Below are 24,327 nucleotides of genomic sequence, written 5' to 3'. Positions count from 1 at the left end.
TGAACAGGTTGATATACAATTACATGCATTTTTTAAGTCTCAGCTGAGATGAAACTAGAGAATGATATTGAATGTTGTTTACATGGAAATAGCTGTAAACAGAAATACATTCGTAATTGCTAAAAAATAGTGATTGCACTCATTTATAACTAAAAAAAAAAAATCATGTTTAGTGTCCGTAGTGTTCATTGTAAAATTTTTAAGCATGGCTAGAATAGTTTTTAACTTTTTGTAATAAGAATTCTCAATTTTTATTTACTTCTATACTTATAGTGAAAAGTGATATCATGAATGCCTAGCGTGTCCAAATGGACACATCAACATTTCATGCCAAATAAAGATAAGAATTTCCAATAAACAGGAATCTTAACCTCAACATTCAAAAGAACATGCCTTTAGGCTATATTTTCAATACCAACATATATAATTAGTATTATTTTAGGGAATGATTTAGTACTTACTCTTTGTCAACGTCCATGGTTTCTGAGTTATAAAAATATTCACTATTTGGCACTGTCACACATCACCACAAAAATAATGAACCAAAGTAGTTTATACCTGAAAAAAAACTAACATGTCTGCTGTATCACATAGCATAGGTACCAACATTAAAAGTTTCACCAATAAAAATCTCTCGCTTTTTTTGTAGAGTACTAAAAGTGTGTCCATATGGACACGCTGGGAATTAAAGGGTTAATTGTTATTTACTTCCTTCATTGTACCTGTAACATTTTTCTCCCATGCATCATTTTTCACTTTAACCCATACAAGTTAAATAACATTAACAACTATATAATGGTGGCCCCACACTAAATGTCTATGTGGAGCAAGCAGAGAATCTACTTGGAAACACTTTTATTTGTTTTGTTAGCAGCAGTTGGTGCTAACAACCATTGTTTCAAGAGCATTTGGAGGGAAAATTGTAACATGGTTAATCTCTTCATGGCAGTCTGTTATTCCATTTCTTGCTTTATTTATCCACTCCAGGTTATGCAGAGAGCCACTTATACTACTATTTGCATCATAAAAGATAAGCACCAATGTTGGAGTCATCTTACCAACATTTTATAAACATCAAGTGTCTGTCATTCCAACTTTATGCAGCTTGTCAAAGGACAGGAGGTCACACCTTCCCAGAAATGGTTAATTTTTATTAGAAACTGTTGTCCCATCTCACAATACAGTGGACTCCCTCTAAACCGGCTACAATCAACACCACAGTAAGTAAACAGATCAAATGAACTGAATAGTTTAGCGGCTAGAGAGACATGACAACAGGTCCGTAAGTCATCATCTCAAACTCGCGGTGGCCGGTTAAAGCGGAGTCCGGTTAAATTCCCAGTTAAGAGGGAGTAGATTGTATAGTAGAAATTTTTTTGCTGGCGTTCAGCTCTTAATTTCATTTGAAACCTTATTCTCTTGAGGTTAGGGTTTTATGTCACAAGGTTTTTGGACAGAGACTTGAGGTGACTAGATCCATAAGCTACTTGACGTTGACATACTAACTTGTTGCTCGGTAATTTAGAGCCACAAGTGGGTTAGGTGTGCAACTATGACTGTTTGTCAGGCCTCAGCACCAGTCATGGCCAATGCAGGTCCTACTTTTGAGGGAGGTTCACAGTGACATTTTTCCTCATGGGAAATGTATCTTATCATGGATCAGGGGTTGAAGTTTCAGTACAATTTGATTCTTTTACTTTTAATTGTGTACCGTCTCTAAATAATTAAATTATTGAAATCATTAGCATATATAAGTGTAGAGTAGTCTGGATTTAAGTTTCCTTCAGCACATGGACAGTGTCATATTTATATCCACTCTTAGTTGGTTTTGATTACAGATGTATCCAACACATTATTGCAGAATGCTATTCTTTTCATACTGTTTCAGTGTGTATGTCAGAGCTTTACTTTTTGCTTCTTCATCACACATTTTAATATCTGTACTTATTATTTCATTCCCTAATGAATAGATAACCTTGTCTTGGCATATTAAAATAATATACTTAAGTATTTTTCTTGTTAGACATTATGTTACTTTAAAACTACTGATTACTGACACATAGGTGAGCAATGTAATAAGAGAGAAGCATGTTTTCCATCTCAATTAATAACTTGTCAATAATTACCTGATACTCCATTCCAGGCATTTTCACATAATTTTTTTCCCTCACTTTGGTAGGTTGCAGAGAAAAGGAGTGGGTGGGTTGACACTATAATGTATACCATTAAGTAAAACTTTACACATTTTTGATTGAAAAAATTTATGCACATAATTATAAGTAGGCCTGTGGGAGTACTTATTTTTCAATGTCAAGTGATTATCTAATTAAAATGTTATAAATTTTTCAAAGACAAATAAATTTGTGAATATTTTTCTCAGCAAGGCTATATTACACTTATTCTATAAAACAATGGAATAAAGTAAATAAATTAACTTATTTTAACATTTTATTGTTTTTACTGTTTAAAAAATTAATTAGGCTCAATTTTTGTATTTCCATACCATAAAAAAATTTCTAGCCCAAAACTATAAAATTACCAAAACACAAAGTGTAATCAAGCTAGAAGAAAGGTTAGCTCTGTATTATTTTTTATTATTTACAATTTTCTGGTAAAGATAAATTTTCCCGCTTCAAAAAAGATAATGGTACTTAGAAATTTTTAAATGTCATGTCAAGCACTAAAAAAATAGCATAAAACCAGTTGTAAAATATATATGAACATTAGTATCTTTTATAAACAACAATTCCATCCTGTTCTTAAACTAAGTCCTAAATATTAGTCAAGCATATGAAGATAAATATTTAACACTATGCACTGCACAAAAAGCATTATTACATTGGTCCTACACATATATCAATATTGAAGATTAGTGCTCTTGTAGAAAAAATAATGTACATTAAAAAATGAAAATAATTTGTTTTCAAACTTTTATTGTTTGCTAAAAATGTACCGGTAGGCATGTATTTTAAATGGAGTCGATCTCCAATGTTTCGGATGTAAAAAGGGGGGTATAGAATTTTTTGGCGACGTGTAATTTAGAAAATGTTGAACATTGTTTAAAATTGAAAATAAAATGTAACTTCAGAAAACTGCATAAATTTCAGGAATACTTAAAAAGCAATAATGTAAATACGAGGTTTCACTGTATTAATATAATGTAGTTGGCCTGCTAACCAACTCTTCACTTCAGTTGTGATAAACTGAGTCCGTGAAATATAAGAGCACAGCTCATAAAATTTGGGCATATAACAGAGGGAAGTGAATCTAAAGCTACCAGTGTTTTAAGCTTCACAACATATGCAAAGCTTTGTATCACATTTGAATCTTCAGACCAAACCAATGAAAATTTTCTGGCAAAGCCAAATCAAACATCTAAAAGAACATCGATTTGATTTGCTTAGTCAAAGCTTTGCACAGGCCTAGTTCTGAGCTCATTCTTCCATTAGTATGCAATAATGCCTCAAAATTAAAACCTGACAAAGAAACAACCATCATTTGAAATGTCTTTCACATTATTAGCACTTAAAGTGAAGGTTAAAAATGTGGGAATTTTTTTTTCTACTACTTATTGTTCCAGTTCATAAATGTGAACACTAAGTGGTTTTAAATAGTTAGTCTGTTGAACCTGAATTATATGTGAAGTTGTTGACTGAAAATTCCAGTTATCAAACAGTGAATCATGTTGAACCATAATGTTTGACTGTATCCAAAAGCATGAAGCAAAATGAAATGAAGTTGATTTAGTTGTGTGATATGGTAAGCACAGTGTAATTGTTTCTATTTAAAGTATTAAGCAATGCTTGTGCTTGATATTTGTTAGCTTAACCTTTCATGACATGTATCTGAAAAACTAACCACAGTATTTTTAATGGGACAGAAGTAAAATGTATTTATTACAAATGAATCTCGACCAAAACCTATGATTTTGTAATACATGATTTTTAAGAAATAAATGTGTTAATATCTTGTGTACCTAGATACATATGTATGAATTTTATTTTTAAGGTTAAGTTCATGTAGAATTTCACAGAATTAAAACTAAAGCAGTAATTGCTAAAGCAAATGCAATTGTATGTAGTTTATTGAATAATTGAAAAAAATATATATTACATGTGATGTATTAAGAAATTGCAGTGGTGAATATGCAGAATTTTTCAAAGTGAATCAACTGTGCATACTCTAATCAAAGGCATTCATCCTTTCACTGGTGTGTTTTCTAGGCCAGGCCAATATGAAAATGGCAAAATAGAAAAATTAAGAGTAACCTGTTTAAAGAAGTAAGTCATTACAGAACTGCAGCTAAAAATACAGTAACAAAGTCAGTTTTCCTTATTTTGTTCAGGATGTACAAACAAATAATGTTTGCTTAAGTAACCATTATGTGTAAATATTTTAAATAAATTACTTATTTCATCATTATAGAATACTTATACATATCCACTTCTACCAAAAATAATACCTTTTACATACTGCTTCGAATGCTAGAGACCAGACCATGATGCCAGGTTCGGAGCTGGTTGGTGGCCCTGCACGGCCACTGGCATCACGCACTGTGTCACGTGCCGCCCACTGATGTAAAGCATGCCATGTGCGCCTTGTGCCACCAATTAGTATTTTGGGCACAATTCTAAATTTGAATTTTTTGAAAAATAATGTCGCCAGTCATTTTTTTTTGCTGCAAGAACTTAAACTTTATCCGCCTCCAGTACACTCCCGTTTAATCTTTGTCAGACCTGTCTCCCCAATCGTTCCCAGCATAAATATAATTTTGTCTACCATCCTAATGACCCAGCATGTGCTATCGTTTTTTCCCCAACTTGGCGCACGTATGTCGCCTGTAATTCCCCTCTGAGCTGTGACAAGAAGTGCTATGTCCTGCAAGCTATCAGAGCAGCTAGGTTCTGAGAGCCAGCCTTATGCAAGCGATTTCAGGCACGAGCCAGGTCATTTTGCTCGCGCCCTCGGCACGTCGCTGGCTTAATTTCCCACAGCAGCGCAGTTCCATCCCACCACCTCTCTCCAGCCTTTCCTAGGAACCAGACACAGTTCAATGTCCGGTCGTCAACCCCAGCCTGTCTTGAGGCCACAACTCCAGTCTCAGAATGTACCGCCTCTGACCTCTAATGGCAGAGTTGCGAATTATTTCCCCTGGGTGTTTGAACGGCTGCTAAACGCCTGCCCCCTGGCACCTCACGCAACAAACAGTGCCCCGTAGTTCATTTCCAAGCCACCAGAGAGCTGCACTAGTCCCCTCCATAAGCCCAATGTTTTAGAAGTCACCTCGTGTGAGTTGATCATTCCTTGTTTCGGAAACCCCTCAGTAGGTCGTGCTGACATCGGCCAGTACCACCAACTTCGAGATATTGAAGATAGTATTTCTCGACCACTCCCTCGGAAATCTTCGGAACCTTTTGGTCCAGAAGCCGAAGTCTCCCCTCTTCCTTTGATTGACGACGTCTTTTAATTACGAGTCGCTGCCGCCCCAAACTTACTTCGCGCCACGACAGCAGACTGACCACACAGCATCGCCTACGAGCCGCACATCAAGACTTCACTCCAGTCGTCGTTTAAAGATGTAATCAGCTAGGCAAGGGATGTGATCCGTAAAAACTTTAATAATTAGTAATTAGTCAGTCTGCGTACCTCGTAGAAGTAGTCATGCTTCATTAATAATACTTCATTATATTTTCTATTTTTTTTAATCATGGAAACGTCCGCGACAATTGCGTGTTCGCGAGCTCTGCACCCTGGCTGGCACTAGAAGCCATCTCCCTGTATGGTGAGCTTTTGACAAACCTTTTCCACCTAATCAAGTTGTTAGTAGGCATTTTCTGCCTAATTTGCTAACTGTCTGTGAACCAGTTCTGAACATGTTTGTTTCGGACTTTTTCACAGACAGGGTCCAAGGACCGGATGAGGGTCCAAGGGCCAGATGTGGACCTGACCACTCCACCCTCGAGTCCTTCCTCCAGCAATCAGGACGACTAAGGTGCCCTAACACCGCATTACCAGCATCTTCGGCCAGCGAACGTCAAACCTCCAGTCCTTCAGTTTTTTTTTTCATATCTTCAGAATAACATTAAATCACGACTTTGAAAGGATCGGAACACCAGAAATTTTTCTTTCGGGACTAATCGCTCTAAGTGTGCTGGGATTGTGAAAGGAACTTAACCTGTTTATTGTTTCTGATTTGATTTTGTGTTTAATGATTAATGGTAATTTTCTAATTATGGCCGGCCCATTCTTTAGATAATGCAATTTTAAATCCATGTTAATATAATTTATTGATAATTTAATATATTTGTCAATCAATTTATCAAATATTATTTTAATGTGAAAGTAATTAAAAGTTAAATAAACATAGAGGTAGTTATATCCAGACAAAATCATTATTTTGCCTTTTGAAACTAAAAGATCCACCAGTTACACAAGTCGTCAAGAGAGAATGAAGTGTGACAAAATAATAGCAGAGCTTAGGTTTACAGTTAACTCTGTTATAACTGATGTGTAACAGCCTGGCCGGATTACAAGGGTTGTCGCTACCCTCTCCCCCTCCACCCCATAAGCATCATCCCGCCTCTGGTTATTATCACCTTTACTGGCCTGGGAATTCTGGGCTTACAGAGGCTGCCGCGTGGAGTGGCTTGAACAAACGTCACCATTCTCGATATTTTGGGCGTCGGGTCGCCCGGGATGACGCGACGCGTCACAGCGCTCTCGTCGGTTCGAGAAGGGCGCAACAGGTACTTAAGCAGCGACGCCGGCCTCCGCGGTAGTCCCGTGATGAGTTAGGTGAGAGTTCCACGAGTCCTGTGATGAGTGCCACGAGAGTTCCAATCAAATTCCGAGAATTCTGAGAGTTCCACGAATAAAGAGAGGTGCGACATTGGCGAAGAGGGTGAGATACTCTCTCGAGAGTGGCGCGAGACTGTGTGGACAGGTGTGTGGTAAGGGGCGAACCACTGTTGAGCCTAGCTCCAGTGAGGAGTGCAAACTGTGGAACTTGACAGATATTGAGTGACTTGCAAATAAACATTTTTAAGTACCAGTAATTGGTGATCTGACATTTTTTTAAGTGCAATTATTTATTAGTAATGTAAATATTAGTAATTAATAAAACTGTAATAAACCCTAATTGGAAAATTTAATCGGGCTATCCCTTACGAACTGAGTTCTTCCCACATAGGTCGTAACAATTTTATAAAGTTCTGCATTTGCTTAAGTTGATACCAACCACATTTTAAAATATTAGGAAACCTAAATGCAAAATGAACGGAACATTATTTTACCTATTGGGTTGCATAAAGTCATGTTTACAAGCAAACTGCATGAAATTAGATTTTATATTTATATTTTTTAAAGGTCATGTTCCAAGAAAAATACTGGACAATACTGCCATTTAGTAAGTCCAAATACACTGAAAGTTCTTTAATCTGGCATTATATTGTTTTGGCATATACTGTAATCCTGTGGCAATCAAGCTGCTTAGTGTTCAGATTATTTTGGGTGGATTCCAGCTGTTAGACTTGGCTACCAAGTTGTTTTACTGCACTGCAACATTTTAAGTCTGCTTATTTTAGCACTGTTTGTTTTGTAGCAGGCTGTATTTAAGGGGTACATTTCCATGGTAATTTTTTGAAGAAGACCAACGCGAATCTGTATATCTGTAGAGCAGCTTATTACAACTTATTTTATGTACCATTGTACCGTAATTATTTTTCTGTGGCATTATTTATCATAGTACTGTATATTAATTTTTCTGTGACATTACTATTAAAAATATATTGACGTACAATCCAGCAGGGACATGGTCCTGAACGTGCTGGATCAAAGACCTTCCACTGTAATGGCCTGAGAAAGCCGTATTTTTTCCAGTCTACAAAAAAAATTAAAACATATCAGTTAGATAGTTTTTTAAAGTTACAGTTGAAACACAAGTGAAGCTGATTACTAATAAAGAGAACATCAAACTCTGGCAATTTACTTGGAAACTAAAAAGATGAGTGTTATGTTTGTAAAAAAGCGTAGAGTTTGGCAGTTAAATGTTAATATTCTACCTAGTACATTTGTTCTGGTGAAATGATTTGCAATGATATGAGTAAAGATTAACATCAAATGGTTGTATGTCCTGTAGTACACTGTTTATGAGAAAATAAGAAAATTTATGATGATTTTTGACATGTAATAATATCCTGGTTAAAATGATATCTTAGAAAATAGTTAAAAGAGATGATATTGGTGAAAGTGGGGACTGTGAATTGGCCCCATTGCTTCACAAGATAGTATTTTCCTGTTTGCAAGAAAACAAAAAAATTTCAGGTATGTTGTGTGATTCTTAAAATTATGTTCAAGAAGTATATATAAAAAATTCTAATTAGTAATAAGAATAAAAAAAACACATTAACTTAATATTATGTTGCTAAAGGCAAACACATGTGGTGCCAAAACATCCCATGTTTACTTCTTTTAGAGAAAGATTTTATAATCCAGTAGTAGAATTTTAGCAGCTAGGTAGACTCGCAGATTGTAGAAATTATAAATATTTGAAAAATAAGGAAACAGCAACAAAAAAAAAAGTGTGAAAATCTTAAGCTCATATGCAAAATAACAGTGGCACTTTCCACCAACTTATGAGAAAAGCAGAAAACAAGAAATTGGCTGTTTCATACATTTTACTGAAGATTGAATTTCAGTTGTAACTAGTTTAAGCATAAACTGAAAACTAAAAAAAAAATTAAGGGTAGCTTTACAACTTAAAAATAGTGCATGTACTTATGTAAGTGTAGTGAAAGTTCTATTTATTTTAATTTAATACTCCAAAAAATTTTTAAATTGATAGTTACAAAAACTAATTTAAATTTGGTTAAATAACTTTTGTAAGAAAAAAATATTTTACAGCGCAATGGATATAGAGTTAATTAAATGTCGCACAAATTTATGGGAAGAGGAAATTAAATGCAGACAATTATACTTTAATTTTAAACATCAAGTGTGCACAATTTTATCAATAAGTATCTGCATTATGATTTAAGGGAGTGGAATAGACAGATGAAGATAGTTTTTTTGAAATTAAAGGTAAACATTAATTTCCCCTTCATTTTGAACTTTAAGTATGCAAATTTGTATCAAAAAGTGCCAAAATTCTGCTTTAAGAGGTGGAAAATGGGAAAGGTTTTCCCAATTCTTATGTAGAGGTTACTTCCCCCCCATTTTTTTAAAATTATGTGTTCACAGTAACTTTCCTCTTATTTTGAATGTCGAGAGTGCAAATTTCATCAATTTGTACCCAAATTCTGCTTTTAAGGGGAGGAATGGGGGATGGGGTGATTTTTCAAAATCTCATGTAGACAGTGACATTATACTTTTTTTTTTAACCATATGTGGACAGTAATTTTCCTCTTATTGTGAATGTCGTGGGTACAAATTCTGCTTTAGCGAAGGGGGATGGGGTGGTTATTCAAAATATCATAATGAGAGTAAAACTGTAGATTTCTATAAAAAAACACCAACCTACAAACAGATACTCTTTATACACACATTTATCATAATCAATTGCTTTGCTTGTTTTTATAAGAATAATGTTTTTTGACTATTTAGTGCAAAATAACTCAACCAAAAGCTTGAGTTATGTATTTAAATTTATCATAACAATTAGTTAAAGAAATGTAGAAAACAATTTATTTGCCTGTGATTCGAATTGAACCTGAAGACCTGGTGCCTGTTTTATAAAACTACAAGTTACAAGTGTTTCATGAAGAAAGTTTCGACTAGTGAATTAATTGGCGTATCAATAGTTCTACAAGTTGACTCACAGCTGATGTAACACTCCCTTTGGAGTGCCAGATTTTGTTTTGTTGTGTATCGCTCTTGCGTAGGGATTCCGCCTCGTGTGGGAGTCATTTAGAATCCTCTGTGAGCGTCCTGAGCACGCAAGTGGAGTTGGAGCATTTTTGGGACGTACACAGTGCCGCAAGCTGTGCGTGTGTGTGGTTTAGCACTGTTGTTAAGTGGAGCGCAACATACACCGCCATTTCCTGGGCGTTGTTATTGGGAACGCAACATACCCTCTGTGTTGTCGGGCTTCGCCGATGCTTTGTTAACCGAGCAGGAATTTTCTGTTTGTGATAGTGGTAGATGTGTCCAGGCTAAAGTGAAGAGTGTTCTGATTTGGAACGGAGGTTTTTCTTGTCTTGTCTGTCGCTCACCTGACCGTAGCGTAGTCGGATGCACACCGGCTTATGGATAGGGGTTCTGGGTTTGATTCCTGGGTAAGGTATGGGTTTAAGATATACATACTGATATTTGATTACGATTTGATAACAAAGTTTAAACTAGGGCATGTTGACCCTTTGGCTGTAGTTGGTGTCAAACTGTGGGACACAAAGCAAAAAAAAAAAAAAAAAAAAAAAAAAAAAAAAAGAATTGTCGTTCAAAGAAGACACACATGAATTGTGAGAACAAGCAATGTGGTGTTATCAAGGGACTATGGTATGATATTGCAATATAATAGCGAGTGGTCTCTCGAGTCAAGTTCTCAACGGTGTTTGTGATCGCTCAGCTGTATGCTATAGTACAGTGAACATCTGCCAGGCGAAGTGCATTATGAAATTTTGTAATGAATTATAGCTGTGTGCTGTAATTTTCTACGGTTTTATTTCGCTACGCCGCCATGAGGGAATATTTCTGTCGAGCTTCTGTTATCTGCTGCGTCGAATAGGGGTACCACTCCTATCGTCTGCGACTGCATCAGTTTGGGCTGTCGTGATTTTCAGCCAAACCTGCTGGAATGGGGCTACAAGAGCTCTGTTGGTTGCAGCTCCGTATTAAATTGTTAGTGGGAAGTTGCAATTTAATATTGGTCATCGGTCCTGAAACTGTAAGTTTTCCTCTCTTGATATCCAGTACGACTCTTATAATGTTATATGTGTAGAAATTAAATTAAAATTATGGTTGAGAGAGCTGTAAATCATTTTACTTTTTGCCGTGTGTCTACCAGGAGACATTACAGGGTCGTTAATTTAATTTTTTTTTTTTTACGATTAGCCAGAAAAATTAATAACTCTGTTAAGACTTGCAAAGTAACTTGGCGATGGAAGATGTGCTCAACAACTGTTGGTCCCTCAGTTCTTGTTTGTTGTTTAAATTAGTAATCTCCAGTGGACATTCTAGTCTATAAATTTTGTCTTTAATAATCTTTAATGTTGTTTGCTTTCAAACTAAGGCACCAACAGTATATTTTTTATTTTATATTTTAGTTTTAAATAAACTCAAAATAATTCTGGTGCTTAGTGGAATGATGGAAGTAGTTAGCAGCATAGTTAAAAGGCTGCTGGAACTCATAACGAATGCTATAAATAACCTTTTGTCAAAAGCATAATATATATATTGAACAAATAGTGCAATTGTAGTGTAGTCATAATTTTTTGGTGGAACAATATATGGAAACAAACACACATAAATAAATAAAATTAATGGAAAATTAATGTAAATGTATCTTGATTAAGGTTATGCGAAGCTTCGAGAATGTCGAATCTCGAATCGAATCTCGTGTGGTTCGACGAATCAAATCTTAGTTTAAAAAGATTCGTGCCATATTTCACTTACATAAACATAAACACAAACATAATTTACATGCGTGCACACTGACAAAGGCACTTGTGTGGCATTAAATGCAATGCAACGAATTAATAATGTGAAGAATCAACCAACATTATTTTGCTCTTTCAGTAATAGCTATTCATCTCCATCATAGCGTATTTATTTCCGACGACGCCAGTATGTTAAGTCAATGTTTACTCTATGGTTTATATTACGCTATCCCGCATGTCAACAGCAGCTCTGGAAACAAAAGCCAGAGCTAGTTTGCATCGCGCCCACCAGGATGCGCTAGTGATGATGACGAATCATGGCGGACACGCATTTAGGAAACACAGACGGGAATTATGTTAACAGGTTAAATAATCTTTCTAATAATAGAAAACATTATGTTTATTAGTTTTTAAAAGAACTAAAATATATATAACTCCCATAATTATGACTTCATCATTTAATAAGTCTGAAATGTTTTTAGCGCCTACTTAGGAATGTTACGACCAAGACCAAAACCTCTTATGTAAACAATGCGGTACGAGATTTTTTTAAATTATCAAATTGTAGAACGAATTATTTTGATTAACAAAACTATCTTATGAAGAAAAAAAATTTACTTATTTGAATAACGCTGTTTTCTTGATACAAATAAATTAGGGCGCTTCAGTGTTTGTCTAGATAGATAAGACAAAACAATTTTGATTACTATGTTTTTCGACTTTGCGTTAACCGTGTTTTTTGGTTATCCGTGGACCCATTACCCCGGATAATCGGGAGTCTACTGTATTTGGAGATGCAAGACTGACTTGTAATGCGCATACGTGAACAGCTGAGCTTCATCAGCATCATGTGATTAAAGTAGCATGAAATATTCTTGTACACGAATGCCATAGCTGTGGTACACATACCCCAATACTCCGGGTGTATTACAGGTACCGTATGTAACAACGTCCAACAGACACGACTCCCGTTGACAAAAGTCAACATAGTTATGGTACATTATGCTAAATTCGTCGGAGCGTACCACAGAATGCGGACTCGTAAAATATCTTTTTGCGTAGTGTTTTGTAGTGACTTGAAACATTTACTGCCACATAAAACCGATACTATTAATGTTAATATACTCTAATGTGTTAGTAATTCATGTTATTCACTTTTACTCAATTGCAACCAGAATCTACTTAATTATTTTTTACATTGGCTCGGCACGCTTGTCTACCCTAGCAGTGTACCGTCTGCCGTGGCCATTGTTTTACTTTATTGGACATGGATACAGGACAGATTGCAATGGAAGACCAAAGTACCTATGAGCCTGAATCGGTACAGAGCGGCAGCATCCGGCCAGAGATTGAGTCAAAAACAAAACGAAAATTGAACAAGGCTTTGTGGAAACACTATGAAGTTGTGGATGAAAAAACAGCAATGTGCAAACATTGCAAAAAGAACATCAAAACTCCAACAAGTAATTATCTACTTTACGAATATCATGGTTATTTAATTTTTTTGTTAACTAGATGTGTGCAGCAACATAATATTTTTACCTTTTCTCTGCACAATGAATAAAAATTAAAACAAAATATTAATGTTTTAATGAGTAATTGCTGGTATCATTGTTAGTTAATTTCGCTTAACTAAAATATCAATATTTATACTGGATGTTAAAATCTGTAAATTGTTTACATTTAAACTTAAACGTTAATGTGGTTTCAAAGTATATAGGTATTTTGTTTTTATGTAAAATTCATGCAAATATGCAATACATTGAATTATTGAATGTCTGACCTGCCCCTCTAGGTACAACAACGTGTCTTATTCTTCAAATTCAAAGATGCCATGTAACTGAATATACTGAATACCTAGTTGAAAAAACTTCTCAGTGAAGTGTTAAACTTCAGCAGGGAAAAAATTCTCATGATTCAAAAAAGATTCGAGGTTCGGGAATCTTTAGAGATTCGATTCGTGATTCGATTCGAGACAAAAATCCTAGATTCGCAGAAGCCTAATCTTGATGCTGAGATTAGTCATAACTTGTAATTTTTATTCAGGTGTGTCTGTGTATCGTGAGTTTGTGTTTGCCAAAAAATTCTTATGCCTGTTTTATACATCAGTATAATATAGATATTTAATGACGAAAGGTAAAAGGTTTTGTGCATATTGATAACTGTGATAATTCTATTCTGAGGTTAGTAAGTGTTGTATCTGTAGTACTGCTTAGGGCAGTAGATTTTAGTCTTAAGAGTGTATTCATAGAGATGTTTATTTTGGAGAGTATAACATAAGAGACCTGAGAGAGGCTCAGCCTATCACTTATAAAGCATACACATTTTGTAGATGCTCTTTTTGCCTATGGGCCAAATGTTGAGAGAAGTTATTCCTACCATTTATCAAAGGAGTTTTACTTTGTCATCTGTTTGTTACTTGATCAATTGCTATTGTACCCTTTTGCTTATAGCTTTAACTTATGTGACAGTCTTGTTTGCTATACCTGAGTGCATTAAACTTACTTTTGCTTAATCCTTGTCTGCCTTCGTTACTTTCTTTGTCTTTCCCCATTAAGGTTTGTCCTTGAGGAGTAGATAGTGTGAAAGCAAGGGCGGTGACACTGTATTTTATTGCCAAACCATAAATGAGCAATGGCAGAAAGCAAACTGTAAAAAAGATTAGATTCTTAACAAAATAAAATAAAACAAAAGTATTTTGTTCTGGACTTTCTCAGACACGCTGATGAAAGAAAATAAAATGTATGCATAGAAGGAGATTTGGAATTTTGCAGTATTGTTAGGAATTGTCCCAGAAGTAAAGACTGGGGTTAAAATCGGGATGCTTGGCAGAATGTCAAGAAAATTACCATGATAAGGATTTTCTAAGAAATAAGTTTTATACATATTATGTAACAGTTTTATAACAATAAAATTGCAACAAATTTGTATATTGACTTTTAATACAGTTAGGTTAACATTTGACAGCTACCTAAACTAAATCAAACCTGCACCTTTCTCTTTTCTACAGAGTAAAATAGATAATGCTAAGAAGACAGGTGCTGCGGGGGTAAGTAGAGTGAAACTGGCACATTGACATATAGTTCTGGATATTTTTGGAAGAGATTCCTCTCTTGTGTGTAGCTTGGAAGTTGCAGAAATGAGAGCCATGGCCAGCAAAGGTACTGTCCAGAGTTCTAACACAAGCTGCAATAATGAAGCCAATAATGTTAGAAGCAGGTCATGGATGAAGGTGAGATGGCTGCAGAGGCTGTTGTGGGTGGAAAATCTGCTGAAGTAACAAGCCAAGGTATGTATGTTAAAAATTTCCACATATGCCGCAGTCATATGTGTTGTTTATGCAGACTTATATAACAACCTTGGAAGTAAATGTGAAACATATCTTCTCATGTATTGGCAGAACATGTAGCAGTAAGGCTCGCTGTGTATAATTGCAAAAATAGGGCACATATCTAATACATTTTTATTTGTTAATAATAAATATTACAGCTTTGCACAATATAGCTTCTTAAGTCTCACAATGGAAAAAATTTCATTCATACCTCCTAAAATTTATATTTGAATCTGAAGAAGGAATAAAAATAAAAAGTTCAATATACTGTTTGCAGAGTTATGTCAGAGGCATAATAAAAAATAATCGCTTATCTGCCTACCTGCAGATTAATTTTATTTTCATTAATAATTACTTACTCAAAAAGGCAAGCAAGACCTTACATACTGCATGTAGGCTAGCTTGTGCTCACACTCTTGGAATTAAGAGTGATAAATAATTGCAATTAGAAACTAAAGAAAATAAATTTAGATGATTGTCTTCTTGATCAATGTTGAATTGAAGTGAAAATTATTAAATTCGCAAAGAGATTTAAATGACAGCAATTCCAATAATTTTCTATCAGTACTTTCTTGTTTTAATGGTCTTTGACTCCACAATTCCCTTAGGCTTCATTGCTCTCCCACTATGAATTATTTCAGAATCCAGAGGGAACTGAAAATGCCTCTCTGCAGAAAAATTAAGCAACATTAGAAGTACTCATAAACACAGTTTCCAGAATTTTGAAAATTTTTTTTTTTACAGAAAAAACATGCTTGTAAACATTTACTTTATGTTTCCCTAAAACTATTATTATTTTACTTCCTTTCTATAACCAAACAATATTTTGAAGAAGGGCTTATAATTAATTTCAAATCTTATGTATTGAGAATAATTTACACGGCATTGGGACAAAACAATTATCTTTTGTGGGCTCTTTCAATAAAGTATAAAATTTTGTGTTCAATACCTCTGAAAAAATTGTTGGAACTGTTCAGATGTTGCACAAATTAATTTAAATTGTACCTGTTACAGGCTCCAAAAGGAAACGTTTATCTAGAAACAGCACAGAGAACAAAGTATTAAGAGAAAAGAGGAAGCTGCAACTAGAATACATGGGAGGTGCAGATATACAAAACTAAGTTGGACATTTTAAATTGGGAACAACTTAATTTAGCCCGATCTAAATTTACTGAAGATATCCGGATAGTCGAATGTTATACAGCTATAGAAAATAACATGAATGAAGTGTTATTGAAATGAAACTTAATTTATTACCATGGATATTATTTTTTTTTATTCTCATAATAAATTTGATAAAATTTTATTTTTACTTTATTTACAAACACTGTGTGATTCATTATGCCTGTTGTAAACCTGGACAATAGTAGATCAATGGGAACTGAAATATTTTAATTATTTGCTCTATAAACAATGCTTAATGAAAAAGTTTATTTTTCTTGCATTATGCAAATTAACTTAATATTTGCTGTTGACACCTATGTGCTGCTATAACTGGTATTTCAAACTTTTTTTCTTCCTCTGGAATTGCTATGTCGTCTCCTACAAGCAAATGGTAACACTCTTGCTCATGGTTTCTTGATATGTTGCAAAGTGTAACATAGCATTTAAAAATGTTTGCTACATATGTAGGGTTTATTCTGAGGTAGTTCAAGCAAGGGAGTTTCTCTTTCAGTATGCCTAAAACATTTTCTACAATACGCCTTATACTTTTGTAAGCTTTGTTATATAAGACAATTGTGGGATTTGCTAAGTCATTCGTTGCAGGAGACATTAACCATTCCTTCAATGGATAACCAGAGTCTCCAAGTAAAGCAGTTTCAGGAAATAGCCTCCAACCATTGACAAAGCGTTCTCAAAGTGTACTGTTGTGTAGCACTCTAGCATCATGCACACTTCCAGGCCAACTTGCACTAGTATAATACAATTAGTCAGGTCCACAGACCACAATACAATTTATGGAATTGTTACCATGTCAATCAACAAAATGTGGCTCGTATCCCATCAAAGCACCCACATACTTGGGGCATTAAAATGTTAAACAACAGAGGCCACATCATTAAGCCAGTTTATAACTTCAGGAAATTTAACATTGTTTACAGCTGCAACAACTCGTTCTACACATTTGCACACTGTTGCTTTCGAGACACCATGCATGTCACCAAAAGCATGATACTGTCCTCAGTTTCCCAACCAATGCAATTCAACACACAGTTGCAGTTTTATGGAGAAAGAGTTTTATTTCAGTTAGTTACATGGGATAGCAAAGGTCTTCAAGTTTCTCAGAACTCATGCAAAATCATTATATTCATAATAAGTCTAGAAAAACCCCATTCTTTCTCAGCCTTCTAACCTGCAAATTCATGTTTTCCTCCTCATCAGAATCGGTAAATCCATATCCACCTTATACTTTTTAAAATTACGCTAATAAAAATACAATACAGAAATATTAGCAGACATGGCCGGTATTTTCATGAACTTTATTCAGGTTATTTAATCAAATATTTTTACTTATTCCAGTATTACAACCTCTTCTCCTGTGAAATACCCATTAGTCAAATCTTTAAAATGCTTGTATATTAGTTTAATTTTTAGTATTTTATTTCATCATGATTACTTTCCATATGAAAAAAAGCTTTTTTTTTTAGTCGAAATCTATTCATATTTGAGACTGCTCCATTTTGTATCAACTTTAAAATACCAGGTGTTTTCAGTTATTAAAATTCAAAATCTGAGGCAGTGACTATAAGTGCTGCTATCTTGTGGCAATCACATCAACCATTTGTTCGCAGTGTCAAAATCGATTGTAGCGACTTCATATCGTTCCAGCCCACCTAACATTTCTTCGACACTGTTGCTGCCCGTTGTCGCAGATTGGAAATGTATAAAGTTCGGTTCACTCGAACAAAGATTGTGTAGTCAGAGTATGTGTTGGTGCAACGTTTAGAGTAATGATCCTTGGATCATTCTTGGAATAAGATCATTGGATTGCAGATGGAAGAACAGAATGGTGCAACTGGCCATTAGAGAAACACAATCTCCATTGGACTTGTAAAACATACTTGTAACTTGTTAAGTTATTACTTGTAACAGGGAATGTAAACTTGCAGTTTTATGAAACAGCAACTAATCAATTTTTACAAGTTACAAGTGAATTGTCTTGAACTTGTATACTTGTAGTTTTATGAAACAGGTCCATGAGCTTCTCAGGCTTGCACTTTACCACTGAGCTACAGTTACTATGAGTGAGAGATGATAAAGAATATTGAATTATCAATGGTATAATCCCAGGATTCAAAATATTTTTTAAGTTGTGATTATTTTTTTGTGTGACTATTAATGTTCATTTAATGTATTCCAAAATAGTTTTGATATGTATCACAAATCTTTATTTGGCACAACAATATACTCTTATTAGAACCCCAATGTTCATGAAACAGGTTAATGCCGCCACACACCGACAGCTATTTGGACCATTTATGCTTGGTGCGCAGGCATATCTTTCCACTTCTATTGCACACTAAAATTGCACCCTCAACACATGTTCAAAAAAAAATCTTTCTTTGCCAGCAGCAAAAAAAGTGTTACTGTTGCTTTTGAAAAATCTAATTAAAATTTATAGCAGGGAATCATTCCCCAAAAACTATGCCCTTAATCTTTCTTCAATATTTTACAATTACCTATGGAAATTAGTTTACATAAAAAAAAAAATACATTTTTGAAGGAAAAAAACAGAAAAATTGAAAACAAATTACTACCAAGCTTTTTTTATTAGAAAGAAACTGTAAAATAATAATTTTATTAGATTAAAAGTTTACAATTTGTTAACACTTGTGTAATTCAATATGCTTGTACATTTAAAAATTGAGTGTAGTAAATAGGATAAATTACTTTTATATAAAAATACAATTAGTAACAAATTTTCATACATAAATTTTTTTAGTGTTTCACAATAATTTTAACACTTAATATACACAGCCAAAATAACTAGGAAGACCGTATCTTATCTTTGAAAACACTAAAATTCTTTCTTAGACTTCCTCCTCACATTTAACTAGTATGCAAGTAATATGCACAAACGTGCAATTACTGTAAGTTGCAAGTTAAAATAACAAGTTGAATCAAATGCCATCAACCCTCTTATTACAAACATGATTATTTCACTTAATGTCAAACATTTTGAGACAATTTTTAATGTGCAACTTCTACAAATGACCAAGTTATAACCTAACTGTCAAACACAAATTGCAAATAATTTACTAATCAATTTCATCTAAGGATGTCATGCTTCTAATTTAGCTCCTTGAATGTGCAGAACTATAAAATGACTACAAAATCTGTTGTCTGTACAACAATAATTAGTTTCATCAATATACTTACAGAAAATAAAGGAACAGGCACAAAACATAAGTAACCTTCTTGAGAAACATTTGCTGCAGGCAGGGTTATATTCGGCTAAAAACTAATGCTGTGCGTGAGGGCGTGTATACCTGCAACAGTTAACCAACCTTTATTACAGTAGTCTCAAAATAAAAATAAACTTAAAAAATTAAGAGTAATTTAAAATAACTGCAATAACTACTTTCAGTCCAGACATTTAGGAGTTTTACCTGGAACATTTTCCGGGAGTTTTAAAAATTGGAATGCTTATAGATTTTGACGTGCTCTTTTCGAATTTTCACTTTGCCACCTCATATCTTTGCTACTCGTGCCATCATTTTGAAAAAAATGGTGACCAAAACAGTTATTAGGGCATATCTTCTTTCCGACTCATTTTATAATGAAAATAGTTATGTAATAAATTAAACAAGAAAAAATTTACTATAATTCATGTAATTACCTTATTTTTTGTAAAATCAATCATTGCAGTGCACGATTGTCGTAGAATCTACTCAAATATGCGTATAGGTGAAAAAATTAATTTCAACATCACCATGAAGTAGAGAGTCCTTTTTTTTTTGTGGTATCCCCAGTAGGCTTAATCCACATAATGCACTATTTAAAATTTTTAGTGCAATCTCCTTCACTTCGTTATTCTTGATGGACCAGGTTTCACTGGTTCATCATCCTCAGAACCGAGTGAAAAGTCAGAGATGGAAATTTTGTCTACCGTATCTGTGCTTAGGTATAATCAATCACCTTCTTCCTTGATTTTGTCATAGGTTTGCTTGAGAACAGTCTCTGTTTCTTCCTCTTCGTTGCTATTTTGTAGTTGAACTTGCAAATTATCGCAAGCACCATTGCAATACGTGCAAATAATGGAGCACTTTAACCCAGCCTTTCTGCATCCACAGGCTCCCCAGACATCCCATTTTGCATTTGCAAGAAATAAGTTTCAACAAGGTTTCCAGAGCTGGGGGTTCAAGTGTAGTGACAGGAATGAGCCCATCTCTGCTTTTTTCCATCCCCATCGCCCTGCATTTGGTTCAACTCCACACCACTGCTGGACCTAGTGATTGGTTCAGAACGAATGTTGTCCTGCTGCTGCTTCTGTCGGGGGCAGCAGATTTGCCTGGTTTGAGAATGTACATCTATACCTACTGGAGATAAAAAAAAAAAACACTTAATCTATCTCATGGTGGTGTGAAATGAGTTTTTTGGCAGTATGCGTGTTGGAGTAGACTTTGCGGCAACCAAGCGCTGAAACTACTGATTTTACTATTACAATTTAATACATGAACTATAGCAAATTTATTACAGTTTAATTTATTACGTAACTATTTTTATCGTAAAATGAGTCGGAAAAGAGATATTCTCAAAGAACTGTTTTTGGGTGCTATTTTTTCAATATGGCGGCACGAGCAGCAAAGATACGAGGTGGCAAAGTGAAAATGTGAAAAGAGCACATCGAAATCTATAAGCATACCAATATTCGAAATTCCCGGAAAACTTTTCAGGCAAACCCTTTTTTGAGCACCAAATGACTGGACCATTTAACAGTCATAAATTATTGATACTTAAGTGAAAAAATACTTATTCCAAGCATATTATACATAATTAATACTTTAGAACCCTGTTACTAAACATTTTATTCACACATTTCTTGTGGTCCATTTTATTGCTAGCACCAACTAAATCTCTTTAATTCCCCCCCCCCCTCCCCAAACCATTATTATTTTTACATTATGGTCAGATTCCCATCCCCCTGCCCAGTCACAGTGTAAAAAAAAAAAAGGTACTCCAAGCTTGACGAACTGGAGTGGAGTGGAGTGGTACTTTGTTAAGTCAATGGACTTGCATTCCAGATGGTTTAATCCTCGTATGACCATCCTGATCTCTATTTTCCATGGATTCTCAAAATTATTTCCAGGAAGATGGCGGTATGGCCAATTTCTTCACCTATATACCTTCATCATGTTGTGTGGTGCCATCTCTAAAGATGTCATTAATGAAATGTAAAACATAACTTGAAAAATAAAAAGGGCAATGTAAAACTACGTATACTTAAAGCAATGTTGTGCTGAGCTGAATCTGATAATATTTTCTCAATTAAATTAATATACAGTACTAACTAGGCACAAAAAGTAGCACTAGTCTTGCAAATCATGGTAAGTGACTTTTCCTAGATTTGCATCTAGAATGTGCAAAAAGTAATCAAACTATGTACTCTGTTTTCCTCAAATCCTGTGTTCTGCCACTGCTTCATTGAAGGACCTTCAGAAAATAGCAGATGCCTATGGGCTCATAGTTAAAATGTTTGTCACTGTATGAATTTTAGATAGCAAACAAGTCAATATTTACCACTGTAGGGATACAGGTATTTGAGCTTTTGCATGTTAAATTCCACATATCTATGAACTGATTTTAGTGATCTCTTTGCTTTGTTTTTTTATGGAAAATATTAAAAAAATACCAGGACTTTGTCTTTGGCATGATAAAGTTTGGAATGATATAGTGTCGTGTTATGCATAAGTTAATGCACATTTGCAATAGTGTGCCATCATATAGGCAACGTTAGTTTAAAGGAGTTATGTTTTACGTGGTTTTGGAGGAATTATTGATACTAATGCATGATTTTGTTTGACCATTACAAATAATGTTTATTAGTCATTCATTACACTCATTGTCTTCGTTATTTACCGAAAGGTAGACTAATAATACTTAATAGAGATTTAAACTTATGGCCATCACACTATAATGTCTCACAACATATGAGTATTTATCATAGTTCTGTTTATATTCATACATGAATATATACGGAACATTACAGAGTGGCAACCAACTAGTGGGGCCTACGAATACTATTTTTGTTGAAGTCTGTGTTAAAATTATTGTTTAAAATGGAAACAAGGGGAAGGAGTAGATTTAGGAGTCAGAGTCACCATAGGAATAGTAGCACAGACACTGCACCTCTAAATGATATACGATCAGTCGCATCGACATGCCATTCACCTCAAAGAAAGTCACATTCACAGTTCATACCTAATTCACCACCATTTATACCACAGCCTATGGCCAAACAAAATGATGGAGCGGCTGAAAACATAGTTACTGAGGGTTCAGTCTCTAAGAGGTTAGAATGACTATGAAATGAAGATCAAAATGTCTACATTCTGTAGACAAGAATTACTATTCTCAGGACACATTCTGACACCCACTAGGATAAAGACAGATCCTGATAAGCTAAAGGTTATCCAGGAATTCAATGCGCCTAGTTATACAGTTACAGAAAAGGAAGAACTTGCTATTATTTGGTCTCTCCAAAAGTTTCGTGACCTTCTGTTAGGTGAGAAAATCAAGCTATTACCGATCATCAAGCTCTCACCTGCTTCAAAGCCGGCAAGATGTTCGGATAGATGGTACCTATTGATGCAGGAATATTATATAGAGATGTCACATCAAGGGAAGTGAAAAAATTGTTGCAGACTACCTGAGCCGGACGACTACAGTTGAGACAAGATATATGTGTACACCTTAACAAGGAATTTTTAGTGGCACCTGCAAAATTTTAAAATTTATGGAGAAATAAGAATTTAGGAGAAATACTACAAAATCTAAAAAACTTGCAAGAGGCTGACCAGTAATGTCAGAACATCAGAAAGAAATTATCAGAGAGAAAACCCACTCCTAAAGTTCATCAAGATTATTGTAAGGCTGCAAATGGTACATTTATTCACAATCGAGAGAAATTAGAAAAATTTGAAGACTACTGGAAGCTAGTTCTACCGAGTTTAGGTCATGTGGGGTCCAGAAAATTATTCGGAGCCATTAGCCAGCAACTTTACTGGCCCAATATGGCAAGAGTCATAGCTAAAGTAACATCCTCCTGTCTACTCTGCCAGAAGGCTAAACATGGTCATGAGAAATCGCATGGAGAACTCCAAACAATTCTTTCTTGCAAACCATTGGAGCTGCTATCCGTTTACCTTTTTGGTCCTCTCCAACCTTCCAAGGCTGGAGTAAAATATATTTTCGTTATTTTAGACGTACATAGCAAGTAAATAAAACTAACCCAATTGTAAATGCAAATGCAAAAGCAGTGTTGACAAAACTAAAACACTATATTAGTATTATCAGACAGTGGAACTCAGTTCTCAAGTGATATCTGGCAAAAGGGTGTGAAGAGATCTGGCATAATCCCCACTACATTCTCGATGCGACAGCCACAGAGCAACTCAGTGGAGAGACGTATGCAGTCACTAGGAAATATGCTCCGAATATACTGTCATGATACACAATTGTATATGGCAAGACTATATACAATTTATTGAGTGTCATGGATGCTACAGAAATAGAATCTTAGAATTCCCTGACTTTTCCCTGTTTTCCAGAAATTTAAGAGAAAAATTCCCTGACTTTCTTTTGAAGTACATTCCATAAATATTAATGTGCATATGATTAAATGTAATATAAAAATTTCAACATGAGGTAAAATAAGGTTTTTTTTTTGTGTTATTTTGACGGCAGAATTGTGAATGTGTTTTTTTTCCTTCGACATGACTGGTGAGAGCTCTTCGACCCATATTGCTGAGTTGAATACTTTTGTAGCACAAAGTGCAGTACGCAGAATTTATGTTTTTAGCAGAGGGTTTGATATGCTGAAACTGTGGCTCCTTGAGCCAATTCTCCTTAAAAGTAGTTTTCTTCGACATCTCTAAGCTAAAAAAAAAAGTACATATTAATATTTTCAGGTTAGGTTAAAACATTATTGTTTATGGATTCTTAAAAAAAATATAACTACACAAATACAAAAACTATTACAAATTCACACCTAGCAATATAACGGGCCTACTTAGAGAATTACAATAGCAACATTACAACATGCAATACTTTACAATCTTACAATGTTAACTAATGATTCTGGGGAAAAATATGTTCAGTTATGCATATTTTTTTTACACAATGTAAGTGTCACGCAACAGAACTCACGGATAACAGTTCAAAAAAAAAAGTAATTTAAAAAAA

At 34.6% G+C, this 24,327-nt stretch overlaps 2 protein-coding genes across 4 annotated transcripts in view; one reads left to right on the top strand and one right to left on the bottom strand.

The window, feature by feature from the left end:
* The window catches only part of LOC134529287 (uncharacterized), a 107,298-nt gene extending 91,001 nt beyond the window's left edge, over positions 1–16,297 (top strand). The window contains exons 6-7 of one of the 2 annotated variants that reach the window (XM_063363195.1): positions 14,715–14,880; positions 15,937–16,297. In XM_063363195.1, coding sequence (XP_063219265.1) covers positions 14,715–14,871 — 157 coding nt within the window. In that variant the 3' untranslated portion in view covers positions 14,872–14,880; positions 15,937–16,297. Of the gene's footprint in view, positions 1–14,714 lie in introns of both variants that reach the window. The other variant, XM_063363196.1, reaches the window with a different exon arrangement.
* A 2,376-nt stretch (positions 16,298–18,673) lies between these two features.
* The window catches only part of LOC134529286 (1,4-alpha-glucan-branching enzyme), a 168,355-nt gene continuing 162,701 nt past the window's right edge, over positions 18,674–24,327 (bottom strand). For both annotated transcript variants that reach the window (XM_063363193.1, XM_063363194.1), the window contains one exon: positions 18,674–19,412. In XM_063363193.1, the coding sequence (XP_063219263.1) occupies positions 19,368–19,412 (45 nt within the window). In that variant the 3' untranslated portion in view covers positions 18,674–19,367. The remainder of the gene's footprint in view (positions 19,413–24,327) is intronic.

The sequence above is a fragment of the Bacillus rossius genome, chromosome 2 (genome assembly GCF_032445375.1).
Source record: "Bacillus rossius redtenbacheri isolate Brsri chromosome 2, Brsri_v3, whole genome shotgun sequence".
Lineage (NCBI taxonomy): Eukaryota > Metazoa > Arthropoda > Insecta > Phasmatodea > Bacillidae > Bacillus > Bacillus rossius.
Note: the sequence above shows the minus strand (reverse complement) of the source record. Positions and strands in the feature narration are given on the sequence as shown.